We start from the raw sequence: 26494 nt of genomic DNA on the forward strand, positions 1-26494 counted from the left end.
TAAACCCTGTGTTTCTCTTTCTCTTTCTCTGTGTGAGGGATGCGTCAATGCGGTTTCGAGTCTCGGCCTCCAGATTCGTTCTCAAGCAAGCATTGGGCTCGTATCCATCATGCCGGTGCGACCTTCTCAGGGTCCTTCTCAGACGCTTCCTGGGGCCCTTCTAGCGTACTAAGTCGTTCAACCGGCGGTCCCTCTTTTGTATTGGCCTCTGGCGTATCCAGTGCCAGCTCATTTCTGAGATCAGGTAGAAATCTATCGATTCGTTTCCACGTTTCCACCCATAACTTCTCGTGTGTTGGGTCACTGCTAGGTGCTACTAGAAGTCCCGTGCTCGACATGAAGAGCAGGACATTCTTCAAGTTTTCTGGCACTGCTTCCTCCTGCTTTGAGTCAGTAAATTTATAACAGAAGGGTTCTCGGGACACGGTGTAAGCTTACCAAACTGTCGCCTTGGCCGCTGTTCATCAATCGGTCCATGATATCAATGATTTTCAACCAAAGATCGAGCATGCCCTCCCACTTAGACAGGTCGAGCAAGTACTGAAGGAAGACCTTGCACAACAACGATGCAGTTTGCACCCTTGTTTCACTCATTCCATCCCGGTCCGAGGAGAACACCTCAGGCTTGAGCAGCTTCAAGATGAGTGGAAACAGGACTTCGCCAAAGATAGCAGTCCACTCTTCGTGGTCGCTGCATGTCAGCTCCGGAGATAGTAATGACCGTTGTAGTGAAGAGAAAGCCAAGTGGCGCACTTCGCGACAGGGATTTGTACATTGCGTTGTGAGTGCTTGGAAGATGGGTAGCCAGTATGCAGACCACGCTGTCAAGTTGTCAGCACGTGAGTACCCTTGATACGACCATTTCAACTTGCCTTCGTTGCTCTCTAAGTGAGACTGTTTCATGAGATGGGGGATCCGAGAAGTCATGCTGTAAATGATGTTTACAGCTTTGACGCCTCTTGAGACGATGGCATTTTCACTGCGATTTGAACATTAACCACTGTTTCCAAGTTATGCAGCGGGGATTTCATACCTTGGTGTCTCCTTCTTAGGTGGCCGGGCACTGCGTGGCCGCCTGGCGCCTGGTTTAGTCTTCTGCTCCGCTGCACCGACCTTAGCGGCCGTGGCAAACTCGTTCAGCAGTAATATCGCTGCTTCATAGTTATCAGCTATAATAGCCGACGGAGTTCCCGACACGCCGCCCTCGAGGATTTCAAAGACAACCGGTGACGACTCTGCGTTGCCAGCAAGTGTTCGCAACAGAACCCAGAAGTCCGGCGACGTCATAATCTCGCTTCGAAGGGGTCCGGGTTGATTAATGCATACTTTGAGACCCTGGAGAACTAGTTGCGATGTTCTCGTCAGTGTATCCTTGGGGAAACTAGATATCGTGTGCAATAATACTGGCGCCCGTACGAAATCATGTTCCTGCTCAGCCGTATTAGAGGACGCCTCCGATGCGCGACAGAAATCACTACTCACATAGCTAGCCTTGAGAATGTTGAACTGGTAAAACGAAGCCCTGGATACGAGAATGGGATGGTATCGACTGGAGTCACGCAGAACAGCTTGGAGTGCTTCAGTAACCACTTTACCGAGAAGATCAACCGTTTCGCTATCCCTCAGCGCCAAAATTGTGCAGAATTCGAGGATGTAGACTACAGAAGGGTCGTATGCGGGCTTCTTGGCTATCTGTTTGGACACGGTAGTTGGGGAAGAGGGTATGTCCTCAGGTTTCACGGTTATAACGGGCACCGTCGAGATGTCATCTTCTGGAAGTTGGTCTAGTAGAGCTTCCACGAGGTGTTGCAGGGAGCTGGCGGGGAGGTTGCTGCCAATTGATAAGCATGGGTTTCCAACGTTTAACGAGGGCATCTTACGTTAAATTGGCAAAAACGTCGCCCATATGACATGCGTTCACACAGTCTACAGTGCTCAGAGTGCTTTCAACTTCCTCGGTGGAAGGCTCCGGCGGGTCGTCAGCAGCGTAGCTAGATATGTAAGATGACAATGCGGAGAACAAGCCAGTGTCGGTAGTCTTAGCTGCTCTGTCAATGACCTGCGAAGGAGTGTGAAGGGGTATCGTGGGAAGGTCAAGGCTGCCAGCATCACTGGCAAAGAATGGCGGGATAAGCGAGTTGACGAAGAGGTTTAGCCATATGCGTATGATCTATGCTCATATTAGTGCAGCTTAAAACGAAGCGTTCGAAAAACTTACATGTTGCCAGCCATCACGTATGACCCCCTCACTTCCGGTTACGACGCGAAATAGAACGAGAGTTGCAAGTTGAGCCTTGAAGTCCCTGCCAAGCTTAACGGCAAGTTCACTAACCATGACACTGGTACCGTCGTCAGACACCTTCATCTCCGTATTCAGAGAGGTATTGGACGTGCTGTCTGTAGCCAATGTCGTCATGTAGCTGAGGCAGTAGATGATACGATCAAGCGCTTCGGTAATGCCATACTTAGAGGCTATTTGCGCGCATTGATCAAATCCAGAGACCACACGAGCGAAGACTGCGTCGTCCGTCGCTGACATGAAAACGTATGACAGGGTGGAAACTATTGGTCTCCACGTCGTCGCAAACATATCTGCGTCATAGATGTTGGTGTTGCAGAGAACCAACGGATCGGTCGACTCCACCTTCAAGAGCAATTCTTTCCAAGCGTAATCGAACGCATGCTTATTGTTGTGTTCGTCTGGAAGGATGATCTCGTTCGTCTTGATGGACTCAAAGATTGCTTGAAGATACTCTGGGGCAAAATCTTCCCCGGCATTGACGCCGCGAAGGTTTCGCGCAAAGTCTGGCATGGCCATGCGCTTCGAAGCCATGAGGGTAGGGTTGTGCTGGTCCGTGTTCAGCATAATGATCGCATATGTCAAGACGAAGACGGCATCTTCGCTTGCAACATCTTGTGGAACATCGCTAGAGATGTACTTCTTCGCAAAGGTCGTCACTATCCGCTCGATGAGTGCCGACTCTCCGGGAAGCCGGAAACTTTCCAAGAGCAATCGAAGCGCCTCGTCCACACGCTTCCCAGAAAATTCGAAGAGGTTGATGAACTCGGTGAGAAGCTCGTCATTACCTCTCTTCGAGAGGTATTCGCCGAGCACCTTTTTGGACACTCTGCTGGAGGAACCCTTGAGAAATCTTGCCACAGATACAGGATCTTTCACATCCTTTATGATGCCTTGGGATTGCAGGTAGACCAGCCCCTTTTCCGGTTTCTCGTTGAACTTGCTCGTGCCCTTGATGATATGCCTCTTCCGCCGCCTCTGCTCTCTCAGTCGTTCCTGGTCGGGGTACCCTTCCACGGCTGGTTCGTCGTCTAGCCGGTCAGCTATGAACTGGATGTGACCCAGCAAAGCATCCAAGCAGAGAGGCGGGACGCTGGTTGTGCTCCAGGTGGCAGAGTCAGGCAAGGCGTTCCTAGACAGAAGACCGATCATGTCTTCACACATGTCCATCCGGTTCGTATCGCAGTCGTAGTTTACAAATAGTTCGACCATAAAACCAGGCATCCGGGCCAATGCCCCCACACTTTCTACCATGGCCTGGCGAGCGTCAGGCTTCCGAGCCCCGCCCTCCATGCCTAGTTTCTGGCGATCCTTGACGGGCACGGGGGTTGATCTCCCACTGCTTGATTGGGACGGTGGAGGCTTGACTAGCTTTGGGGCTTGCGGGATGCCATCATAGAGGGATGGGTCAATACCAGGTTCCCGTGGTATTTCGATAGGTGGGTGTAAGCATGCTACTAGATAGGACAAGAACAACTCCTGCTGTAGCTTCAGGACCCCTCGACATGTCTCTACCAGCGTACCGGCCACAATCAGGGATTCTTGCAGAATAGCCATGTTGTCTGACCTGACAAGCTGGAACAAAAAGCGGCATAACTTGTCTTCGGCGATATTTGCTAATGCTGGATGCCTGGCAATCGAAGGTCCTGCAACTTCCAGGGCCACATGAATGATGCGCAGCGCCATGACTCTCATGGTGTCGCCTTGCGTCCTGTCATGCGGATCTAAGAGATCCACAAGGACTCGGAACAACTCCTTCATTGACGGGAGAGAGTATGGCTTGATGTCCAGCTCATCCGTCTCAGTGTCCAAACTTTCCTCGGTAGATTTACTAACCTTGTCCGAACTCGAAGAGGGCCGCGGTTCGCTCATGGGATCGCTCACTGGCGCATCAGAAGATGCTATGACATGGTGTCCATTCGTCGCAGGTACCATCTTAACAGCGTCCATGTCACCGTTGGTCTGCTCGTCAAGTGCCGCAATATCGTCACCAGCCTGGACTTCCAAATGCTTCAGGTGCTCAAAGATGATCTGACACATCTTGACCATTGCCGATTCTGCGGTTCGTCTGAGAAGCTCGGATAGTCTCGACTGACAGCACATGGTCAAGCCGCACTCCATCATCTCGCACACACTCTCGTCACTTAGCAGTGCGCCCCCAGGGCCAGACAGCATATCCTCCATCAACTGCAAGATCATTAGCAGAACGACCTCATCTTGCGCCGAATCACTCGCTTCGAATCTGCAATGTGTTATCGCTGTCGAGAGAGATTGCATGGCGAGAGGAAACCGTGGCGAGTCGGGGCTGAAGAAGCCGTAGGAAAGGAACTTCTTGATTGCCTTTAGCGCCTGGGTAGTGATGGGCGCTGAGGTCGATGAGGCTTGAACGACTTGGAGGAATGGATTAAGTAAAGCTGGAGCGTCAAACTCGTGGATATCTAAGACAAGTCCTGTCAGTATGCGCGATGCTGTCACCGCAGCTGAAGACAAGACGGACCTTTGCAAGTAGACAGCTCGTGTCGAAGTCGCCCAAACCCTGCCATCAAAGGATTATCTTGCATGCTCTTCCCCTTCTTGCCGCGCAATCCCCAACGATTTGCGACGCCAATATCTTGAGCAACGTCGCCACCGACATTTGTGCTGGACCCTCGACTACCCGGCCTCAGCAAAGGACTTGGGGGGCCCAGCTGGACTGGGTTCGGATTTCCGCCCAGAATCGAAGACACGGACGAACCTGCCCACCGGGCATGCTTGCGCATAGCAGAAGTGACGGATATGCATTCTGATATAACCAAAGAGACGGGATCGACGGCGACAGCCACATGGCGGCTTCGGTACTGCGCGCTTGGTGCTTGGCTTATGTTGATGACCATGTTTGTGTTGATAGCTGGCCGCGAGGGTAATTCGGAGGTCACTGGCTCGGTCGCAAGCGGTGCTGCCACTAACTGGTCGGTTTGCGCATCTCGACTCATTCTCGATCTTGCGTTCGTGGCTCCAGGTACCGTGTCTTTGTACTTGTGAAAGCTGGCACGAGCTAACGGGATTATTAAAGCTCTCGTTCAGTTGGGCGGGCGAAATTGAGATTAGATAATGACAATAGCCCTGGCGCCGGAGAGTTGAGCCACTGCTCCAAAGAGGACAACTGGTGAAAAGGGGATGAGGCCCTAAAGTGGTAACTTGAGATATTGATGAACTCGTGAAGCTACGCTTTGGACAGCTGGTTAGACCACTTTACCCCATGGTGTCGCTGTAGCTTAGAAATTCAATGCATTGCATCACACGTGATGGGCTGACGGGCGCTCCAAGTCTTAGGAGGTCTCGTGCTTGGCGTTTTTCCGAAAGACGCCATTTTCCAGCTTCAAGGGTGGCATTATTTGACGTTGCAAAAGTCCAACTCGGTACTTGTTTAGTGAACATTAGAGAATCAATTGACTTTTTGAACTTGGATTCAATTTCGGATCACTCCATGTTTATGTGACTGTTAAAAGTTTACGAGTATACAGCGGATATTTGTGGATTGCTGCAAGGTAGGTGCGTTAAGTTGAAGAGTCATAGAGTGCAACTGGTTATTATTGTTGTGGACTATGATAGTGTATGTGTAGGTGTGTATACCAAGTCTATCTAGAGGGAAATTGGGCGTTTACTTGAGGATACTTTTATTAATACCAAATTCGTGGCTTTTCTTCATCTTTAACAGGATACTTTTCTTCTGTTTTCGGGGGAAATCCTTTATTATCCTATAATGACAACTCCTCCAGTCTCGAGAACTGCGAAAATGACTGCAAAAACTGCTATGTACAATCCAGCGGCAGCCGTTGCCTTACTTGTAATCCCATGCATCGTGCCCGGTTCTTCAACGCTACCATAAACTCCGATACCATGATCTGTTCCCAGCCACACTGTTATACACGGAACTTTTGGCTTTGCTTCAATGTTGCTTTTGTCTTTCCCTTCATGCTAAACACCAAAATGGCCAATGCCTAGTAATGACAACCGCAGACAGGGATCCGATAACCCCTAAAACATGCCGGGCCATTGACAACTGGTATGTTGCCTTGAAATGACGAAAGATATGAAAGGGGAAGAAGAGGCCATCATCGTCCTCAACTTTCCACCTTCTTTGCCTGGTCTTTGGCCGGTTTTTCAGACACCTTGTCTGAATCGTCCTTGGATTTCGATTTCGACTCTGTGTTCGAATCGTCCTCGGCGCCTTCTCCCGTGGTCTTCTTGTCCTCGGAGGTAGATCCCTTTTTGGCATCAGCTTTCGCTTCTTTCTTGGTGTCTTGCTTGCCCTCCTTCTTCGGCTCTTGTTTGGCAAGGTTCTGTATCTCCGTCTTGTCCTTCTCCCACTGGCTACTAGCGTCACTAAATTGCTCCTTGATCTTCTTCTCCTTTTCGGTTTTCTGCTTTTCTTCTTGCTCCTTTGCTTTACGTTCTTGTTCCATTTCCTGAATTCAAAGTCAGCTGCGATATAACTCTTGTGTAAAATAAATGCGTACCTCCATATGTTTTATATCGTCCACACTTGGCTCATACAAATGCCAGATCGTGTAATGGGGAAGCCCAACAACGGAATATTGCATCCGCTTTGCCATCTGTGATACGTTGTTAGCCTCCTGTTTCCTGTGGCGGGAAGGGATGAGACTACCTTTCCAAATCCTTCAGTCTCTGCATGCTTTTCAAAGCTGAAGGCGGGAAAATGAACGCCAGATCTAAACACCTTTGCCTTCGCAAGGATACTCACACCGCCAACACCGTCAATCTCCATTTCCATGTCCGGGTCGCCGTAAGGGTCCCGAAGATAGGCCAGGTGGGGGCGCCAAGTAGCATACTCGGCATAGCCTTCCACAATCACAGCATCCTCATCAAGGGTGTCAGCCAACGCGAGGGCTGTCTCGGACTCCTGCCATGAATTAAGGTCGTAAGGTTGTTCGCCGCCGAGCCAATCAGGTAAAGGTCGCCAGACATCTGGTATCACGTTAACGATGTCTTCGACATGGCTAAATGAGTGTTATGGGACTTACTGGGCACAATGACATCCTTGTTATGACGCATCAAATCCTCCAAAATGGTGAACGGGGCCGTTTCCACGTCGACATCTCGCCAGTATACCCAAGAATGGTAAGGCCGTAAAGCGGCACTTAGCAGCCAGTTTCTGGCTTGGGCCATCAACTTCCTCCTACTAGCCTGGGCCGCAAATCCATGGCGACTTTCGACATCCTGCTCGACCTTTTGACCAAAGTCTTTTTCAATGATGGAGATTTCTCCGTACGGTTGCTTCGGGTCTTCGTCGGCCTGCAGCGCCTCCAGCCTGTCTACCAGCACTTCAAGTGTTCGGTCTTTGGAATCGGACACAAGAAAGGCCAAATCGATAAGATGGTGGGGATACGTAAAGTTGTGAAGATGTGAGAACATCATGGCTAAATGAGGCTCGGCATCTCTTAGCGGCACGCACAGTAGAATGCGCTCTTCCCTCTCCCACCCGCGTGCAGTCCCTTGCACGTTTGAGAGATCATAGTATCGGACCGTATCCATCACGACATCATTGTTCGCACTGACGAGCCCCAGCGAGAATATTGACACAATTGTATTTGATCCGGGCCACACAAACAAACCGAACAGGATTGCCAAGGTCGCAAAGATTCCGAGGCGTATCAGCAGTTTCCGTCTTCGGCGCGTAGCTGGTGTGGAGGCACGAGGCTGGAATCTAGTCATTGAAGTGTGATGTGTTAGCCAGTGGACACTATAGATGGCAATGACCTGTGCGAGCTTGACGGGGCTGGGGCCTAACCTGTGCGGCGAGATCTCAAAGGTTTTGGCTCGAGGGTAGCCATTCGCATAGGCCCCCGAGTGATGCCGGGACATCATCCTGGAACCGGTCGAAGATGCATATGATGGCAACATTCAATTGGGTGTCGGCACACAGCCGACAAAGGATCGTGGATAACTAAGTTGGCGAGAGGTTCCTTGCTTGGTGATAGGGACACGGTCAAGTTGAATGGGCGTGCTACGAAATCATGGATGACTGGAGTAATCATGCAGATTGTGAAGTTGAATGGAAACAGGTCGAAGAGGCCAGGCCTTTGATAGCTGCGTCGTGTCGTTGGTAAAGCGTTGTTGTTGCACAACCTGCAAATGAGATAGGTGTCGCTTCGAATAGCCTTCAATCACAATTTCTTGGAAGACCCTGTCTGAAAGGTTAAGGGTGCTCACCTCACTTTCGACCGGGGTGCCTTACCTGCAGAAAGCCAGATGACAGGGGAGCCAGAGCTGTGGAAGTTCCCCCCAGCCTGTGAACTTTTCTGGGACCCACTCGTATCTCTAGTGCACGAGCCATAGTTATCTTACCAACTGTACGACATAGGGCCCTTCTAGGTACTTACCTAACTTCGTACCTTTGTTGTTGTTCTATCATGACCACTAACCTGCAAAGAAGGATAGGCGAACGTCTTCAACAACAGAAACCTTGAAGGTATTCAACGAATTTGGTCTACAACAGTTTAAACACAGTCGATATCTTTGGTTGTTTACTCATAGATTCTCGTCGTCACTTAAGTCTATCTGTCACCAGCAACTGGCAGGCAAGTCCTACCAATGCTTGATTTCAAACCAGCCATAGGATATTCCTGAATCCCAGACCAGGACAACTCAAAACTTGGAAGTACTAGAACCTGGCATAGCAAACATGAACTTCTCGCAATGTACCAAGAACACAACACCACGAGATACCCGTGACTGCGTCGTTCCAGCATGGACAGGCTTCTTAATCAACTTGATCCATTGCTACTCGATCCTTATTTTCATCCTGGGGCTCAATGCTCCAACAGCCCAAAGCACAATCTTCAAGGATGACCAATCAGAAATCTTGAGAGTTAGCTTCCTGAGTTTTGGTTAATGGTCACTAGATGTCTTTCATGTCGGCGATTTTACAATTTTCCTCCTCTCCTTCTCCTCCCTAACATGCCCGCTTAGGATTTCCTGTACGGAAGGTCGGTTTCGACTCCATGTCCCCAAACTCAAAACGATGGCGACACCAGCAACAACCGCGCAAACGCGCATATCCTCACTGAAGGCATCAGAATAGGCCTTCCTGATTGAGTCGAGCTGGATCTGGCTGAAGTCGTCGGGATGGCTCTCAAGTGAGGCTAGCTGGTCGGGGTTCACGATGCCTCTAAGTTGGGTTCGGAGCGTCACCCCTAGAATGGCGGCAGAAGCTGCGATACCGATTGATCCCCCGAGTATCCGAACCTGGGCGATGATACCTTGCGATGGAGCTAGCGTGACTGTTAGCAATTTCGCCTGTGGACTGTTCATTCTATTCTGGCTCACCGTGGTCTCGAATGGAGGCCTTCAGATTCGCAACCATGGTACATCCTGCGGCAGACATGCCAAAACCAAAACCAACAAAGACAAGAAAGCCAAGCCCTTTTGCTTCGACATTGATAGAACTTGATAAGGTGGATAGGAGCCCACACCCTAGCGTTACGAAGCAGCTGGAAGCCGCAAGGGTCTCGAAGACTCGGTCTTTCTTGCCATTAATAACGCCAGCAACGACGGACCCTGTTGCACTTGCGCCAAGCATGGGAAGCAGCATGACGCCTGCCAGCAGAGCGCCTTTCCCGTTGACAATCTGGACTCGGAGAGGAAACGCGTACACAAGCATTATGAAGGGAAACCCGAGGAATATCGTGTTCACGACCGTTGCGCCGTATACGTGATTGCGCATGAGCCGCATTGGGAATCCGGCCGCGATTCGATCACCCCAGCGGCGGTCCGCCCAGATCTCCCATACGATCAAGCCTACCCAGCCAAGGACGCCAGCAATCAAGGGAGCAAGAAACCTAGCCTGTTTCCAAACGTCCGTTGAAGCACCGCCAGCATTCTGGAACGCGAATACCACAAGAACTGACGACACTACGAGCAGTGCTGAGCCTAGATAATCAAGTTCTCTCCAAGTCCTGCGTTCAAGGTCGGGCAGATATTCGGCTTTCGGCCAGGTCAAGTAAAAGAGTACCATGGAAACGGCACCGATGGGACCACTGCACACCACCGTCAGAGCGACCTAGCGCAGAGGTTTCCAAACAGACGTACTTAATCCAGAATATCCATCTCCAAGTCGAATAATGGGTGAGGACGCCTCCTAGTATTGGACCAAGAACCCCACCGATTGCTATTACTAGGCCGACCACGCTCCCCAAGAACTGCTTCAGTCTGTCAGGACTGACTTCCGGGAAAATGATCATTGTGATGGAGTAAAGGCCTGCTTTCGTCAGTGTTCCGATGTCATACTGCCTAGAGCCGGGGGGGGATCGCTGGTGTCGTTACCTGAGCCCCCGAGTCCCTGGAACGCCCGGCATGCGATCAACTGGTCCAAATTTCGAGCAAAGCCGCATCCGATAGAAAAGCCGAAAAAGATGACGAAGGCCGCGATGAAGGCGTCTCGTCGACCAATGATGTCCGAAATACGAGCGAAAAGAACGGCGCAACCGAGGTAGGACAAGGTGTAGCTCAGCGCCACCCAGTTTACTCTCGCCAAGTCGTCGAATTCGGTTCCTATCGAAACTAGACTCGTCGCTACTATAGATGAGTCGATAAATGACAAAAACAATCCAAGACAGAGGCTTGATTCTTCAGTCAGACAGGAATATTCATGCTGGGGACTATGCTTACCCGAGAGCTAGAAGCCAAAATCGCAGAGGTGGCAGTTCTGGCCTTGGAATATCATCTTCAGCATTTGAGGAACTCGAGCCCACGGCAGTGTCCTCGGGTCTCTTCTCCGTCTCGACACCTGCTGTTGACGATATCTCCGCCATGAATTTATGTTATGTCATTCAAGTTTGTCTAAGTGGAGGATACGTGGGGATTAAGCCACAAAAGAGACGAGGTTACGCAGCTGTTCGATCCGTGATGCGATGTCTAACACAAGATGTCAACAGTTACACCGCGATATATATGTCGATACCTATACAACCCGACTCTCCTGGAGCCGCATGCGAGCAGACTAATCATAAAGACTGAGCTCCGCTACAGTCGGACCACGTTGCAGCTGGAGACACATGGTTGTTCCATCGTCAAGATCCGTCAGCACAAGGTCCGGCCTAGACCACTAAGATGCGCGCAAGCCCGGTAGATGCAATGGATAGGTGCCAAGACTGCTGTCAGCATCTCAAATCGTCAAGGCCTTCCCCCGTCTAATCTCTTCTCATTTCAGCGAAAGCCATGGACATGGCCCAAACATCCGACGATTACGTTGCGGGCAGACCTGTAATCGGCAAGGCTTGCAGGTGCAGACGCCCTTCGGTTGGTGCTCCCTCTACCCTATGCGAGGACGCTCGCATTCGCTTGACACATTCCGTCTAAAACGGCCCCACCTCGTAGACAAAGACTCGGACGCCTGTCTCGACCGGCCGTAAGAATTTTGAGGCAAATGGGCCCCAAAATTATGTTTCAGCCAGACACATGAATACTCATTGAGATGCAGCCGGCCGTTACCGTGCGACCCCCTTGTTGCAAAAGCGCCTAATGAGGTTTTGCCTGTGCAATTTTGGCTAGAAAGGGATCACAGACGAGATCGAGTTGGTAGGACTGCAGCTCCACTAGTTCGTTCACCCGAGCCCCTGACGGCTCCGGGGGAAGTCACCGAGGCTTCAAGGCAACGCATCCAATGCGGGAAGTTTCTTGGCGGCACTCAACTGATCTTTTTATGGTCGTCGCGGCATGGTTCGCAATGCGCATGCAATTTCGCTACTACCTTGGGACGGGCATATCGTACCATATAGTGTGGACAATTGCAAACGTCCTCACACTCGATGAACCTATTAAACATGACATGATACCGCTTGGGACAAGGCCGATCACCGGTTGTCGGGCAGCAATCACCGCGGATATAATCACATCGCCCTCCCTCTTCTCCTAGCGCTCGTTTGGTTACCGAACTGCCACTGTCCATCTGCGATGTGGAGTCTCTGGTACTCAACCTACTGCCGATGAGCTCGTTTCCTGGTCATCTGTCTATCATTGGCATTGATGGAAACCCAAGTGGTCAAACACTGCGTCGCTCTGTGCAAACGACACCGGTTCAGCGACCACGATGTTCACAATCCAATGAGAAATGACACGGAGGTCCCTGAGTTGTCGATGATCAACGAATGGAATCTCGGTTAGTTACATTTCCATATTTTACAGGTGAGTGGTTGGCCAACTTGCTGTGTCTTCAGCGGCGGGCACTCGACCGAAAGTAGCAGCGGTGAACTCCATATAACACGCCGGCACCGCTCTATCTCGGGTCGATGCGGGAATGAGATGCCTTCCCCGAAGAATCTTGTGGCGTCGATCCACAATACTGCGGTTCGGTGGCCGCTGTCCATGCAAACCGAACAAACCTCCCGTTGTTCCAAACTTGTGCACGTCACGGTTGACCACACAACGCAGTCAATTATTTACATATCCACTTGGGTTGGTGACGAGTCGCGGGTTCGAATCCCGCAGCTGACACACAAGGGGGTTTAGTCAACCCTTACGGCGCGCTGCCCACCTTGTTGACTTCGCCTACCTAGCGATAATAGGGAGATTGGTGCAGTTTAGGATTACGAGCATCCTAGCCAGTCGACCGTCAAGCACTACGTCGGCGGAATATAACTCGACAGCCGGTCCAGAATTCGAATCGTTAATCCGACCCCTTATCGGACCTCGCCTATCCGATAACGCTCGTCGGCGAACCCGTCCCCTCACGATAGAAGGCGCGCAGCACGCCCCCTCGCCGCGATTCTTGCGAGCGTCTAGACCACGTTACGGTCTATCCACTTGAGCGTATGGTTGAGATGTATACGCTCGACGAGAACCCCAATTAGCAGATACTACGACTTGTCGCGACAAAAAAAATAGTCGAGCATCTTCTGCACATCAGCAGCATCCCACCCCTGAGGACGAATTTAAGTGCCACATTACCACGCTTATCGGTAGTTCAGGCAGGGGTTGTAGCACAGACTTAGGGAGGGACAGGAGGTTTAGTAGTCGTTTGGCTACAAGTTTACCTGTATAACCGCCCGACGCGGCTTAAGGGCCCGCTATATCATCTATAGCCCCTTAAGGGAGTACTTGTAGAGGTACCGAGGGTTAACACCTACGGCGTATTTAATATTAATATTATTATTTATTTACATATAAATCATGCTTTTCTCCGGAAGTAAACGATGACAAGGAAATACTGGTTCCCATGAGGTTCCCATGAGGTTCCCATGAAAAGACTAACCAGCGAATTGGTTCATGATTGCCCAGTGTGGCCATCGAAACCGGTCAGTTCATGCAGAAATCCCTCCTTCGAGCGGTTCGCTCTGTGCCCTACCCTACCGCTTTTCATTTCTGATTCATTGCAGCAATACCTATGAGCTGTTACTCCGCTTGCTATACCCTATATTCGTGGATCTCCATGCCACCCTGCAGCCAACTTACATACTTGCGTCTATGATTAGGCAGAACCTAGCACAAGACCTTCCGACTATCAGAGGCAGCTACTCCTTTTCTACGTGAGCGAGCATATCGACGGCCATGAAACAAGTCGTTTTCTGGGACTAAACAGGATCCTTCTACAGTCCCATCTGGGTTTCCTTTTGGTAATTCGAACTTTTGCCGGTCGAACTGGCCAGTTCTAACAGATGCACGCGCCCAGGCGAGCGCACACTCAAATTTCTTCTACATTCCTTCTTGATTGTCAGCAAGTTCTGAACTAATGCATTTGATGCATATGAACAGAAGGCTGGATTATTCTTGGAGGCCTTCTGTGTTCCTGCGTGCCAATTGCCCGAGGAAGTCCTTGGGAAACCGCCGAGAAGAAGCCACCGTCAGACGCACGCTGTTTTATTGGACCCCAAAATATGTGGCCCGACGAAGTTTGAGTAGGAAAGAGACTAAGATGATGCGAAATTCTTTTTTTGCTCCTCTATGGTCCAGGTTGCACACGCAAACTCTGCCAGGCTTAGTTGGAGATTTGCAGGTTTTGGGGGCCAAATCTAGCCAATGACGAGGAGCTGGGAACCTGCAGCAACTGCAGGGACTGCCTTTAGCAACAGCTGCCGGCAACTCCGATCATTTGTTTTCCTCACCGAGACTTCCTTTCTTCACCCCTTCCTTGCAGTCTGCGAAGTCACAGATGACTAATTGACTACAGAAACATACAATGGCTGTTCGCTATCAAATGGTCATATCGGACGATTCGTGCCTCGCTCTAAGTTTCAGACCTATTACAACCCGTGCTTGCGGCTGATAACGGGAAAGGGACATGCCATAAGCACTACCGGTTGGTTATGAAGGGTCAACATGTCGGTTGCTGCCACCGCTGGTCCTGTGTGTACTACCTCGCAGCCTGTTCGCCTTGAAAACTTCATCAGCTTGCGCCAATGAGGCGTCGGCCGGCCTCTAAGGTCTCAGTCCTTGTTTCTAAGGCATCTTCGAATCCCTCATCATATTATTATGGATTGTCATTTTCGAGCACCAAGTGTATTCGTGGTCTGCCGCAGGCACAGCCTCGATCCTTTTCTACAGGTACGTGAGGGCTGATTAGTGCGCCCCCCCCTCCGGGCGGCTAGTCAGACACATCTTGCAGAAGCAGCCACTCCGTAGGCACACCTCGTTATACTCGCGTTGGCCTCTACCTGGGGGCCAAGGAGACATCCTCGGCATGATGATGCATTTCGACTCGCCGAGGACCCTTCTTTTACATATGGACGATATAGCACGAGTGGAAAGATGGAGATGAATCTACAGAACATGGGTTTGTTTTGGGGGCTAGTTCCCTCGGACTGGGGCAATGCGCCGGGCTGTGGAGGCCACAAGACGTTGGATTCCTAGTTGAATATGGTTCGCAGACATGAACACCAAGAAACTTCTGTTTACGGTAGTGCGTTCCACATGAACCCGTACCCACGTGTCACTGAGAAGGTGGCATTGGCAATGACAATTATGTGTTGTCCCCGCGGTGGGTTCATGTCAAGTTGCAATTACGGCGGCCCTCTCTGATATTCGGGGCCATATATTTACGTCAGGATCACATAGATTTCGGTAGCCGGTCTATAAATCATGCTTTCCCCGAACTCTCATAAGGCACCCAGTTTTATCTTCTCCCTGGATGGCATACTCAACATTGCTCTCTTTTCTTTCAATTCCTGTATTACTCTTCTCTGCAGGCGCACTTCTAGATCTCAGTTCTATGTTTCAGTGACACCACAATCTTCAGACCAGAACTTGAGCCACCACAGCTACCGCCAATCTCCATACTAGTTGTTTATCATTATTCGAAGCTGGTTGATGGGTTGATCCCAAGCACCGCCACGTTCGATTGTCACCTGGATATTATCTATCTTTAAGGGCTTAATGCAAGCCTCCTGTGACATTAGTGCCCTTCTTCACATCATTCTGTTTCATATCACTTGCACTTTTCCAAAGCTACCCAGGTCACACGAAGATAATGGATTCAGTCATGTCAGCATCTGGGTGGGCGACCTGGGGTTCCCACCAATCTGAGTAAGCATCCTATTTGTCCCCCTTGACCTCGGGATTTGATGGACTGACATTTTTCACAGCCAACAATCCTTTCCCCACGATGACAGAAATGACATCGATAATTCCTCAGGACATCTCTCGGGTCTGGCACCTGAGAGTTACAACCCCATTCTCTACGTTTCCGGCTTCGAGCCGGGTGACGGCAGTCAACAGCCAGCCTCTGGTCAATACCACCAGCCTTGCACGCACCAACAGGGCCCCCAATGGTGTTTCACGCACTCAGAGTCTCATTTATACTCGCACATGCCTCAACCCAACAACTCCTACGGTATATCGACTCCTGGTGAGACCCAGCAAGGGGCGGGCTCCCCTCCTGGTATCAACATGGACGAAAGAGGATTGCAGTCGCTGCCGCCGTCTGTCGATCGGTATATACAGGATTCCCAACAGCATGAGTTGGTTGCTTGTTCTATGGTCTCGCGGCACGTCCGCAAGAGCGAGAAGCGGCATAGGACGAGCGCTCAACGCCGGGTGGAAGAGGCGGATTTGGGTGTATATGGCAGACACCATTCTCTGGACCTCCGCCTCAGTTTGCAGGACTTCACTTCGAACCTCGAGTCACAGCGGGTTTCATCACGTCGAATTTGATGGTCTTACTTCGCTTCTTCTTGTTTTGCACTGGCGCGGGTCGCTGGCTGTTCAATATTTAATTATGAACGATATTTGGTTGTTTCAACGTGTATAATATATGTCGGGTTACATTGGGTTACATTGGATTACAGGAGGAGACGCCAAAATAGACTGGACATTCAGGAGATGAAGCTGGGTTCGGTTTGATGTGGATGCGGAACTTGGTACAAGAGAAACAGGAAGTGAGCAGAGGTGTGGAAGGCTAGACTGGATCCTGAGCTCCCTTGGGGTGAAATTGTCTTCTTCTAATGTATTACTAGATATCTTCTCTTTCTCTTCCTCAATGTATTACTAAACATCTCGAGTATCAAAATAATAGAACATGATGCTCATCTTGCCATAATGACCGCAATGTGGGCTGCTCGTGTTCGAGGGCATATAACAAAGTGGCTACCAGAGTACCGACTTCTCAGTGGCCTACGATTGTATGATACAATACCAGCTATCCTAGCCCTTAGAAGCTTAGATCGGTCAGATTCATCTATGTACTTGATCTGTGTTATCTTTGTTTCCGTAGATAATCGGACGTGTTATAGCATGGATACGAAGCACTGCATTCATATCACAGGGGAGTGATTGTTATTGAGATGAGCTCGAGCTCGGGATTCCCCTATTACCATTTATTGTTCACAGAGCTCTATGATAGCCCAATTGAAGTTGTTATAATCCACTAGCAAACGTTTCTTATCTAAATCTACTTTAAGGTTCATAGTATGAAGTAATATTCATATGCGATACTTGACTTTGCTAGGAAAGCGATGCGTAGCGAAATACGTGGGCAGCATGACATCATAACATTACTTAAAGAATCTCTCATCTTGGGGGGAACTAGAGGCATGGTTGGTTCTTATATAGTCGTGGCAGACGAAAGTAAGAGCACCGTGTACTTCATGTATAGCCAACTCTTGAAACAACCCATTATTAACAACAAACATTATTTTGAGGTTTGCCCAGAAAAGCTCCCGCGGGTTCTATTTAGTTGGTCAATGAGACTAGTTGGGGATGCGAGAAGACATCAATATGCCCTTATTGGCTTGTACGGAGCATATATATTTCTGGTCTAGATATCAGTCGGGACTTTCTTATAAATCAGAAGATGATACGTCCAATAAAGCCAAAAGGTTCTCAAGCTATTGCCCATCTCCGAATGCTAATAGAGCGAAATCTCTGTCAGTATCCTCACAGACCTACTAGTCTTAAAGATAGAGGCTATAGTCATAGTAGTAATGTAACGAATCGTTGGTTCTAACAAACCCGTTGGCGGGCCAGAAAGCCCGCGAAAGATGTTAATAGGAAACCGGAGAAAAATTAGCTAAAGGGTCTGTCACGAGGGAGGACCAAACCTCTAGGCCAATATACCAGAAGATCTTGAATGTCAGTGCATTACTAACATTTGGTCCGGCTGACCGCTATATACAGCACGCTGTGGCACTATCATCGCCGAGTACTATGATAATTACAACCCCTTCTAAGACACTCGGCCTCCAGAATCTATCGAAGATTTGGCACCTACTTTTGATGTTATCCGATTAAATCCTCGCTAGGACTATACGAGCATCCTGGACCCGTCTGGGCGATCCGGGCTCACGGGAACAACCCAAACTTCCAGTACAGGTACATGGTATCAGTCATTAAGACTTCTAACTACAGCCAGCATACACACATAGCAGACCAACGGTTATGTGTGTATACCCTGCAGTTGTCAGCATACCGCAGGAGGTAGTTACCGCTGTCGCGCACGGTCACCTACTAGGCCATATTTCTCGCATGTCCCCGGGCCAATTTGTTTCGCATATAGCTCATCACAACCACGATTCGAACCCTGTTGTATACGTGGACCGAGGGCCGACACCCGCACAACGTGATCCACTGACACAATTGTCACAAGGGAGGAACAAGCCCCTAGGGAAATAGACCAAAGGATCTTGAATATCAGTGGATCACTGACAGTTGGTCCGGATGACAGCTATATACAGTACTCTGTGACCCTACCATCGCCCGGTACTATGACAAGTATGTATTGCCTAATACATTTTACCTCGAGGTATCAACAGCTTTTACCAGAGATTGACGGTTGAATAAAGAATATAAACTAGGAAATATAACGTTATTTCTTATACTTTATTTCCGACTGTTAGGGAGACTAGGAGTAACTATCACCTATTACTATACTAGCGACTAACCGAAGGACTTGATTTGTAACTATATTAAGTCTTTTCACACTATAAGTTATATAATATAAAACTCATCAAGGCTAACATGTTCCCAAGAATAGAGCGTAATATTCCTAACATAGAGAGTGTAACAACAGATACAGATTTGGGAGAGGCCAGGCACAATCATCAATTCCTAAGGCCAGTAGTAATTAGATACAAAGAAGTAAACTTGCTCCGCCAAGTTTCTACGGTGTCTTGAGCAGACATGGTTTCGCCCGCCTATCCGGGGTAACCCCACGTCGAGTCCCTATTGTTGTCATACCCTGACTGTGACACTTTTATTCCGTATGAGGTCGAACTATTCCTAAATCTTCTTAGAACCTTCGTATAAGGCCCTGTAGTAGTCTTATAGACGATTCGAGCGCATCCAGAGCTCTAGCCACCGTTATACGAAGTTTAAAGCCTAGTACTTACTGAAGCGTCTCGCGCTACGTGTCACAAGGGAGGACCAAGCCCCTAGGCCAATAGACCAAAAGATCTAGAATGCCAGTGGATCACTGACACTTGGTCCCATTAACTGCTATGTACAGCACTCTATGGCTCTGTAATCGCCAGTGCTGTGACACTACGCTCCGTAAGTAGGAGATTAACTGTCACGGGGCTAGGGCCGTGCACCGCATGTATATTGGTACTGCATGAGCTGGCTGATGTTCCATTCTTCGTGCTACAACAATAAACTACTGGTACCCCCATACACGATCCTGACAGTTTGTAGCACCAAAACACTCGCGCACAACATAATCTCGACGATTTGTTGTTCGACTCCTACGACTTCGATTGTACAGGAAGACGATTTACGATACGACGGGACGGGCAACGCAATACTACAAAGCACCGAACGACGACGACGACGACAACGACGACATTAATAAAACCATGGACACGGGCGGCAACCCTGTCACCTTGGACGGCGTGCTCCTTACTGAGTACCCGGCCACTCATGACGTATTTGCAACAACGCGGCAAACGCCGAGCTATTTCAGATCCTCACGGAGGTCTACTATAGCACCAAGCAACCCGAGGTGCGCTCCAAGTTAGTCACCCTCTTATTTTCCTTCCTTGAGAATGGCATTTCCCACAGCAATTTCCTCTCCAGCGAGGTGGCAATGCACAAAGCGCGTGCCGACAATCTCCAAACGAACTTCAACAAACTGACAGCTCAGTTCATGGAGGCGTCCGCTGAGGCCAGTGCCGCCAGAGCTGCCAGACCAGCAGGCCCTGGTAAGAAGAAGGCCCAGGACCACATTGAGAAGTTCAGCGGAGATCAGGACGTCCAGAGCGGCGAACGACAGCGTGCCTTCCGAGCATGGAAGAATAGTCTGATCTACCAGTTAGACGAGGACACCGATGACTACCCTACGGAAGAATCAAAAATCAAGTACACGGCCTCCCGAACCAATGGATCTGCGGCTGATATGGTGTCTGGAATCCCTCTCGCTGTTGCCGACCGAATCCCTTTCCACCAGTGGCAGTGGCAGTCTCTCGACGATATGCTGAAAGCTCTCGGCGCGATATATGACGTCACCAATCCCGTCAAAGACGCTGAAGACGCTTTGAGTACTCTCCGTATGGGAGGACTCTCTTGGCCCGAATTTTACGGAAAGTTCTGCCAGTACCACGCTCTTCTCAAGTACGACAATTCAAGCAAGGTTACTCAACTCTCCCACAAGGTTAGTGATGACCTCGCAAACGCTGTCGCGCTGCAAGTCTCTACACCCGCCCCTGATGACGTTACTGCCTGGGTACATCTGTATTCTACCCTCTTCGATAATCAGCAGCGCCTCAAGACTCGTAACGCTGGCGGCAACGACAGAGAAGGCAATAGAGGGAACACGTAGAACCAAACTCCAAAAGACCCCGACGCTATGGAAATCGACAAGATCAACAGCATCATTCAGAAGGCCGGCGGACGCGGCATAAACCGCAAAATGTATAACTACCGCAAGAACAACAGCCTCTGCCATGGCTGCGGCGACAGAACCCATTACTGGCGCAGCTGTCCTCTTCGAGGCTACGACGGTAACCAGCAGAGGGGCCGCGGTCGAGGCCAGGGAAGAGGCAGAGGCGAATATGGTGGATGGAACGCCTATAACGCTTACAATAACGGAGGCTTCAACGGAGGCGGCTGGGGTCCTTGGCAAGGTGGCACCAATGTGAATCGGGGTGATCGTGGCGGCGGCCACCGAAACCGCGGAGCCCATTCTGGCGCCAGTGCTGGAGGAGGTTTCACAGTCAACCATATGGACTTCAGTTTCGGACCCGTTGCCTTCAACCCCTACACAGGCCAGCGAATCGGAGGAGAGCAGGACCGCCCGGAAGAAAGCAGCGGCATCGAGGAAGCGGGAAACGAGTAGCTTCTGCTCAATGCCGCGAGCAGAAGCATAAATGTCCTTCTTCACATGAAATAGCTAAGCCATTACACTTGACACAGATGGGAGAAAAAAGCCTCTCATTACTCTCTTTGATACACGTAGGTTTTCGGCGACAACTTACTACATCAATGATAGACTCTGGATGTTCTAGCAAAGCTTTCAGTGACTTAGAACATGCGCAACGGATGGGACTTGACTTGATCCCTCTTGAAAAACCACGACAGCTCTTGATGGCCGACGACTCTTCGAGCTCATCAGGTCACGTTACACACAAAGTCCAGGTTTGGCTGTAAATTGGCACCCACATCGAGCCCTTGGAGATGTTCGTCACTAAACTCAACGTCGACGTCATCCTCGGCCTCCCCTGGCTTCAATATCATAACCCAACCATTGACTGGCAGACGAACACAGTTTTCTTTGATAAAACCGCTTGCGTGCTTGAATGCCTTTACCGACGCGAGACCACGGCCGTCCAAGGAGTCGTCGTTAACCGCTCCCCACCGCCGGCAGTTGACGAGACTACTTACTGTAAAAGGGCTGCTGACCGAGTCTCCGACGACCAGCAACAATTAATCCGCGAGCCCCTCGCCATAGGCGACGCTTACGAAGGGGACCCGGAGTTCATTGACGATGAATACGATATACCGATTACAGGGGGGCCCGCAGCGGCAGGGTTTAGACATATTCCAGATGCGTGGGCTGTACGTCTTACGGGAGGGCCACCCCTACGTAAGGGCGGCCATCGGCAACCACGGAAAATACGCTTCAAACAGTTAGACAAACCACCGCCCATCGAGTTATCTAGCGGGGGTGACAGCTCTCTTCAGCTCAGAATACTGCAAGCCACCTCAATGGCTACGTTCTGCCGGCAGAAAGGAGTGACAGCACACTGGACCACGCTACAGGATCTCCTCCGAAACAGTGACACGCCAGATATCAATTGGAACGACATCCCAGACGACTTATGCCGTGACGTCCTCCAGGGCAACATCACACCTACCGAGGCCAAAGAACGCCTACCATCAGAATTGCACGAGTTCGCCGACGATTACCTCGACCAAATCGTGCTAAATCGAATCACGCAGAATGATACCGACCGGTTTATCGAAAAACAGAACAAGACTCCATATACACTCGACCAGCTCAAGCAACGGATACCGCATCAATACCACCACCAGGTTGACGCCTTCTTGAAACAGAAGGCAGACGAACTGCCACCACACAGGGCGTCCGATACGAAGATTCATCTTAAAGAGGGAACGACCCCACCGTACCATAAGTCTAGACCGTTTAGTGCCGATGAGAACAAAGTCATCAAGGCCTGGCTAGACGAGCAGCTAGACAAGGGCTTCATACGACGATCTACATCCTCTGGAGCGGCACCGATCCTCCTGGCAAGGAAACCCGGTGGCGGAGTGCGTATTTGCCAGGACTACCGTGGCCTCAATGAGATCACAATCCGCAATCGCTTCCCATTGCCACTGGTACACGACACGCTCGATCGTATACGGCAAGCTAAGTGGTTTACAAAGTTGGATGTTGTTGCGGCATTCAACAAAATACGCATTGCCGAAGGAGACGAATGTAAAACAGCGTTTATTACACGTTACGGGTTGTTCGAGTGCCTGGTAACGCCCTTCGGATTGTGTAACGATCCCGCTTATTTCCAAGATTACATTAATCAATCCCTTCATGATATTCTCGATCAATACTGCTCCGCGTACCTCGACGACGTTCTTATCTTCTCTGAGTCTTTGAACGAACACGTCAAGCAAGTTGATGAAGTTATCAAGAGGCTTTCCGAAGCAGGCCTCCAACTTGATATTGATAAATGCGAATTTCACGTTCAGAAGACCAAGTACCTAGGGTTAATCATCGGCGCCGACGGCATCTCAATGGACCCTGACAAGGTCCGCACCGTGCTCGAATGGCGATCCCCTGATACGGTAGAGCGTGGCCGGCTCAAAGAATTGCAAAGATTTCTAGGCTTCGCTAACTACTACCGCCGATTCATCAAGGGATACTCGAAGATCGCTAGACCCCTGACATCCCTTACGGCGGCCAAGGACTGGTGCTGGACTCCTGAGTGCCAAACAGCCTTTACCAGCCTCAAACACGCCTTTACCGTTGCGCCAGTCCTAGCATATTTCGACCCATCTCGGAAGAGCATACTGGAAACAGATGCTTCTGATTGGGCTTCGGGGGGCATATTATCTCAGATCGGCGACGATGGACAGGTGCGCCCAGTGGCATACTATTCCTCGAAGCATACTGCTCAAGAATGTAACTACGAAATTTACGACAAAGAACTTCTCGCCATCATCAAGTGTCTGGAAGAGTGGCGCCCTGAGCTTCAAGGATCGACACACTTCGACATATTTACCGATCACAAGAACTTACAATACTTCATGACAACGAAACAGCTAAACCAACGACAAGCGCGATGGGCGGAGTTTCTGGCACAATTCAATTTCACCATCGTTTACCGATCAGGGGCTCGCTCCGAGAAACCAGACGCATTGAGTCGCATGCCGGGAACCACCCCAGACTCTGCTGACGACCAACGCCTTGATTATAGAAAGCAGCAACTGCTACCAGATGCTAAGCTGGAGCAGGGCGTCAAGTTCCACTTAACTGCCCTCGATTGCATCGAATCTGATGACGAACGTATCGACGAGCTGCGACTGTACATGCGGGTGCTCGACTCTGACGATATCCCGATTGATGACTTGATTGAACAAGCATATGATACATCCGCAGATATTACTCTGATGAAACAGGCCTTACAGAACTCGAAGCGCAATTGGCCTAAACCAATCAGAGCACAGCTCCAGCGCATTCCTATCAAGGACTGTAAGGTCATTAGGGACCGTATCTACTGTGATGGCAGATTGTTCATCCCTGATGACGACGACTTGATTCTCCAAGTTATTCGACGCTCCCATACGGCTCCAACAGCCGGCCACCCGGGTCGTACCAAAACAGCAGAGCTGGTTCGGCGCACCTACATATGGATCAACATGCACAAGGACATTGCACAGTTCGTGAGGAACTGTCACCAGTGCCTGCGGTCAAAGCCCTCTATGTCAGCCAAGTTGGGACTCCTTCAACCACTTCCCGTGTCCGAACACTCATGGGAGGATATCTCTATTGATTATGTCGTAGACCTACCGGAATGCCACTACAGGGGCGTCAAGTATTGCAATATACTCGTCGCCGTCGACCGCCTGACGAAGATGAGACACTTTGTTCCGGTGAAATCGCTTGAAGTGCTGGACCTGGTAGATGGATTCGTCGACAGAGTCTGGAGCCTCCACGGTACACCTCTGACAATCGTTAGCGATAGGGGTGCTCAATTCCTCTCACTGTTCTGGCGTCAACTCTCTAGACGACTCGGCACTGAATTGAGGCCGTCTTCAGCTCATCACCCTGAAACAGATGGTCAAACGGAGAACGCCAATGCAGGAATGGAAGCCTACATTAGAAGCTATACATCTGATCTCCAAGACGACTGGGCCCGGTGGCTCCCCCTAGCGGAATTCCAATCAACAACGCAACGTCCGAGAGCACCGGCATCTCGCCGTTCTACGCAAATTACTTCTTCCATCCCCGGCTAGGAAGTGCACCTACCGGCCCCCGACCTCCCAAGATGACCAAAAAGCAGAGGGAAGATTATTTCGAGGCTAACGCCATGGCGGATAGATTTGAGGCCATGACCAACTACTTGCGCACGGCTATGGCGGACGCCCAGGAAACGCAAGCACGCTACGCCAACGCCTCACGTAAAGCAGCCCATTTCGAAGAGGGCGATATAATGTTTTTGGACACAAGAGACATTAAGACAACTCGGCCGTCGAAGAAGTTCGACTCCAAGCGGGAGGGGCCATATGAGGTTGAAAAAGCATACAAGTCTGCATGTAGGCTAAAGCTTCCGGAAGGCTCCAAAATCCACCCAGTCTTTCACCACAGCAAGTTGACTAAGGCCCTCGACGACCCTTTGCCCGGCCAATATCGCCTCAACGAAAGACCGGTCCAGAAATCGGTTTTGGTGCACCATGACGACTTGGAGGAAGACCGAGTGGAGTTCGAGTTTACTGAGATACTAGCACAACGCGGTAGAGTAAATATCAGCTACCTGGTTCAATGGAGCGAGGCTCGTGCCGACTGGCAAGAAGCTGAAAACTTGAGGGGCTGCTGGGATCAACTCGCTGAGTTTTATGCTAAGCATCCCAATAAACCACGACCTCGCATGTACATTGAATACCTTGAGGAACAGGCGAAGCAAAAAGGAAACAGGCGACAGCGCGAGCGCCGATTTTACAATGTTTCATAAATACGAAAAGGGGGAATACGTGTCTACATATATCTTGTAGGAGGAATTGGTCTTATATTCAACGCCGAGACGACGTTGTTTAGAGGGGGGCATCTGTCACGGGGCTAGGGCCGTGCACCGCATGTATATTGGTACTGCACGAGCTGGCTGATGTTCCATTCTTCGTGCTACAACAATAAAGTACTGGTACCCCCATACACGACCCTGACATTAACTATATCTTCTATATCCTTAACCGTAGGCGAAACCCCTTTTAAGTCTCTATCTAAAATATACTTAATAGCCTCTTCTTCTACTTCTATTATTTTCATCGAATTAGCGCGGCTATCGCGTCGTATAGTCCAGCCGCTTATCCTATCACGTAATATTAATTCTGTGACGCCGGTCACGATGCCTGGCCCCTAGGCCCCTGAACGAACAGGGACACCCTAGTATAGGTGTCCCACCTGTACGCACTGCCCTTTTCCTTATAATGTAGGAAAGGGCACTTGCACTTAGATCTCTTTCTCTCTCTTCTTGTCAGAGCCACAAGTGTCATCCGAGGCGGGCCGGCTTCTACCAGGTAGGAAGCCGTTTGTGGCGGCTAGAGAGCCGCTTGTGGTGAATGAGAGCCGTTGAAGCCGTTTGCAGCGGATAGGGAATCGCTTGTTTGCAGATAAGGAGCCGCTATCCGAGATATTGGCCGAAGTCGGAGGAACACAGGCATACGGAGGCAAACATCCAGAATCCAAGAGAGAACCTCGGCTGGCTATAAGTAAGGAGTCGAGACGGAGGAAGATAGAGAGGGCAGAGATCAATGAACTACTGTGGACACCCCTACCTGCCATCACCAAGTGACCACCAGGGGGACACGCCTATTTCTCCCCTTCACTCTGTACTATCGCCTTCGGTCCAGGCCGTAACCTGACACTTCTTCAGTTTAGTATTCGTCAACAGAGATAGACTGATGTCGCAACCCTGATTCGAACTTACAGTGCCTCTGCCGTGTCACAAATTCTCGTATGTTATAGATAGTTATAGATAGTTATAGCCTTACAACAACATAATTTTAAGTCTCATTAGTAGTGAAACGGGTTCAGGCGGTCAG

General features: G+C 50.1%; 4 protein-coding genes across 4 annotated transcripts; 1 reads left to right on the top strand and 3 right to left on the bottom strand.

Annotated features, from left to right (window-relative positions):
• Positions 1-107: 107 nt before the first annotated feature.
• On the bottom strand, positions 108-5271 carry BCR38DRAFT_460193 (Sec7 domain-containing protein; the record flags this gene model as incomplete). The annotated part of the gene is made up of 8 exons (XM_040862383.1): positions 108-380; positions 439-821; positions 873-979; positions 1034-1428; positions 1483-1831; positions 1881-2170; positions 2219-4737; positions 4797-5271. The coding sequence occupies 8 exons, from the start codon at positions 5269-5271 to the stop codon at positions 108-110; spliced, it is 4791 nt and encodes a 1596-aa protein (XP_040712035.1).
• A 1131-nt stretch (positions 5272-6402) lies between these two features.
• BCR38DRAFT_460194 (Anp1-domain-containing protein) lies at positions 6403-8167 on the bottom strand (the record flags this gene model as incomplete). The annotated part of the gene is made up of 5 exons (XM_040862384.1): positions 6403-6747; positions 6799-6894; positions 6948-7267; positions 7324-8006; positions 8091-8167. 5 exons carry the CDS (start codon positions 8165-8167, stop codon positions 6403-6405), a joined length of 1521 nt encoding a protein of 506 aa, XP_040712036.1.
• Positions 8168-8721: 554 nt separating this feature from the next.
• BCR38DRAFT_444583 (uncharacterized protein) lies at positions 8722-10562 on the bottom strand. The gene is made up of 2 exons (XM_040860948.1): positions 9629-10562; positions 8722-9573 (listed from the first exon to the last, which is right to left on the bottom strand). Exons 1-2 carry the CDS (start codon positions 10314-10316, stop codon positions 9212-9214), a joined length of 1050 nt encoding a protein of 349 aa, XP_040712037.1. The 5' UTR covers positions 10317-10562; the 3' UTR covers positions 8722-9211.
• A 5211-nt stretch (positions 10563-15773) lies between these two features.
• BCR38DRAFT_488489 (uncharacterized protein) lies at positions 15774-16444 on the top strand (the record flags this gene model as incomplete). Its single annotated transcript, XM_040864278.1, has 2 exons — positions 15774-15817; positions 15877-16444. 2 exons carry the CDS (start codon positions 15774-15776, stop codon positions 16442-16444), a joined length of 612 nt encoding a protein of 203 aa, XP_040712038.1.
• Between the last annotated feature and the right edge of the window lie 10050 nt (positions 16445-26494).

The sequence above is a fragment of the Pseudomassariella vexata genome (assembly GCF_002105095.1).
Source record: "Pseudomassariella vexata strain CBS 129021 chromosome Unknown BCR38scaffold_13, whole genome shotgun sequence".
Lineage (NCBI taxonomy): Eukaryota > Fungi > Ascomycota > Sordariomycetes > Amphisphaeriales > Pseudomassariaceae > Pseudomassariella > Pseudomassariella vexata.

Excerpts from the sequence above, each read along its gene's own strand:
- BCR38DRAFT_444583 (XM_040860948.1), bottom strand. The coding sequence starts at position 10,316 with ATGGTACTCTTTTACTTGACCTGGCCGAAAGCCGAATATCTGCCCGAC. Across the intron at positions 9,574-9,628 it reads GGCCTCCATTCGAGACCACG|CTCCATCGCAAGGTATCATC; the intron begins GTGAGCCAGAAT and ends CAGTCACGCTAG.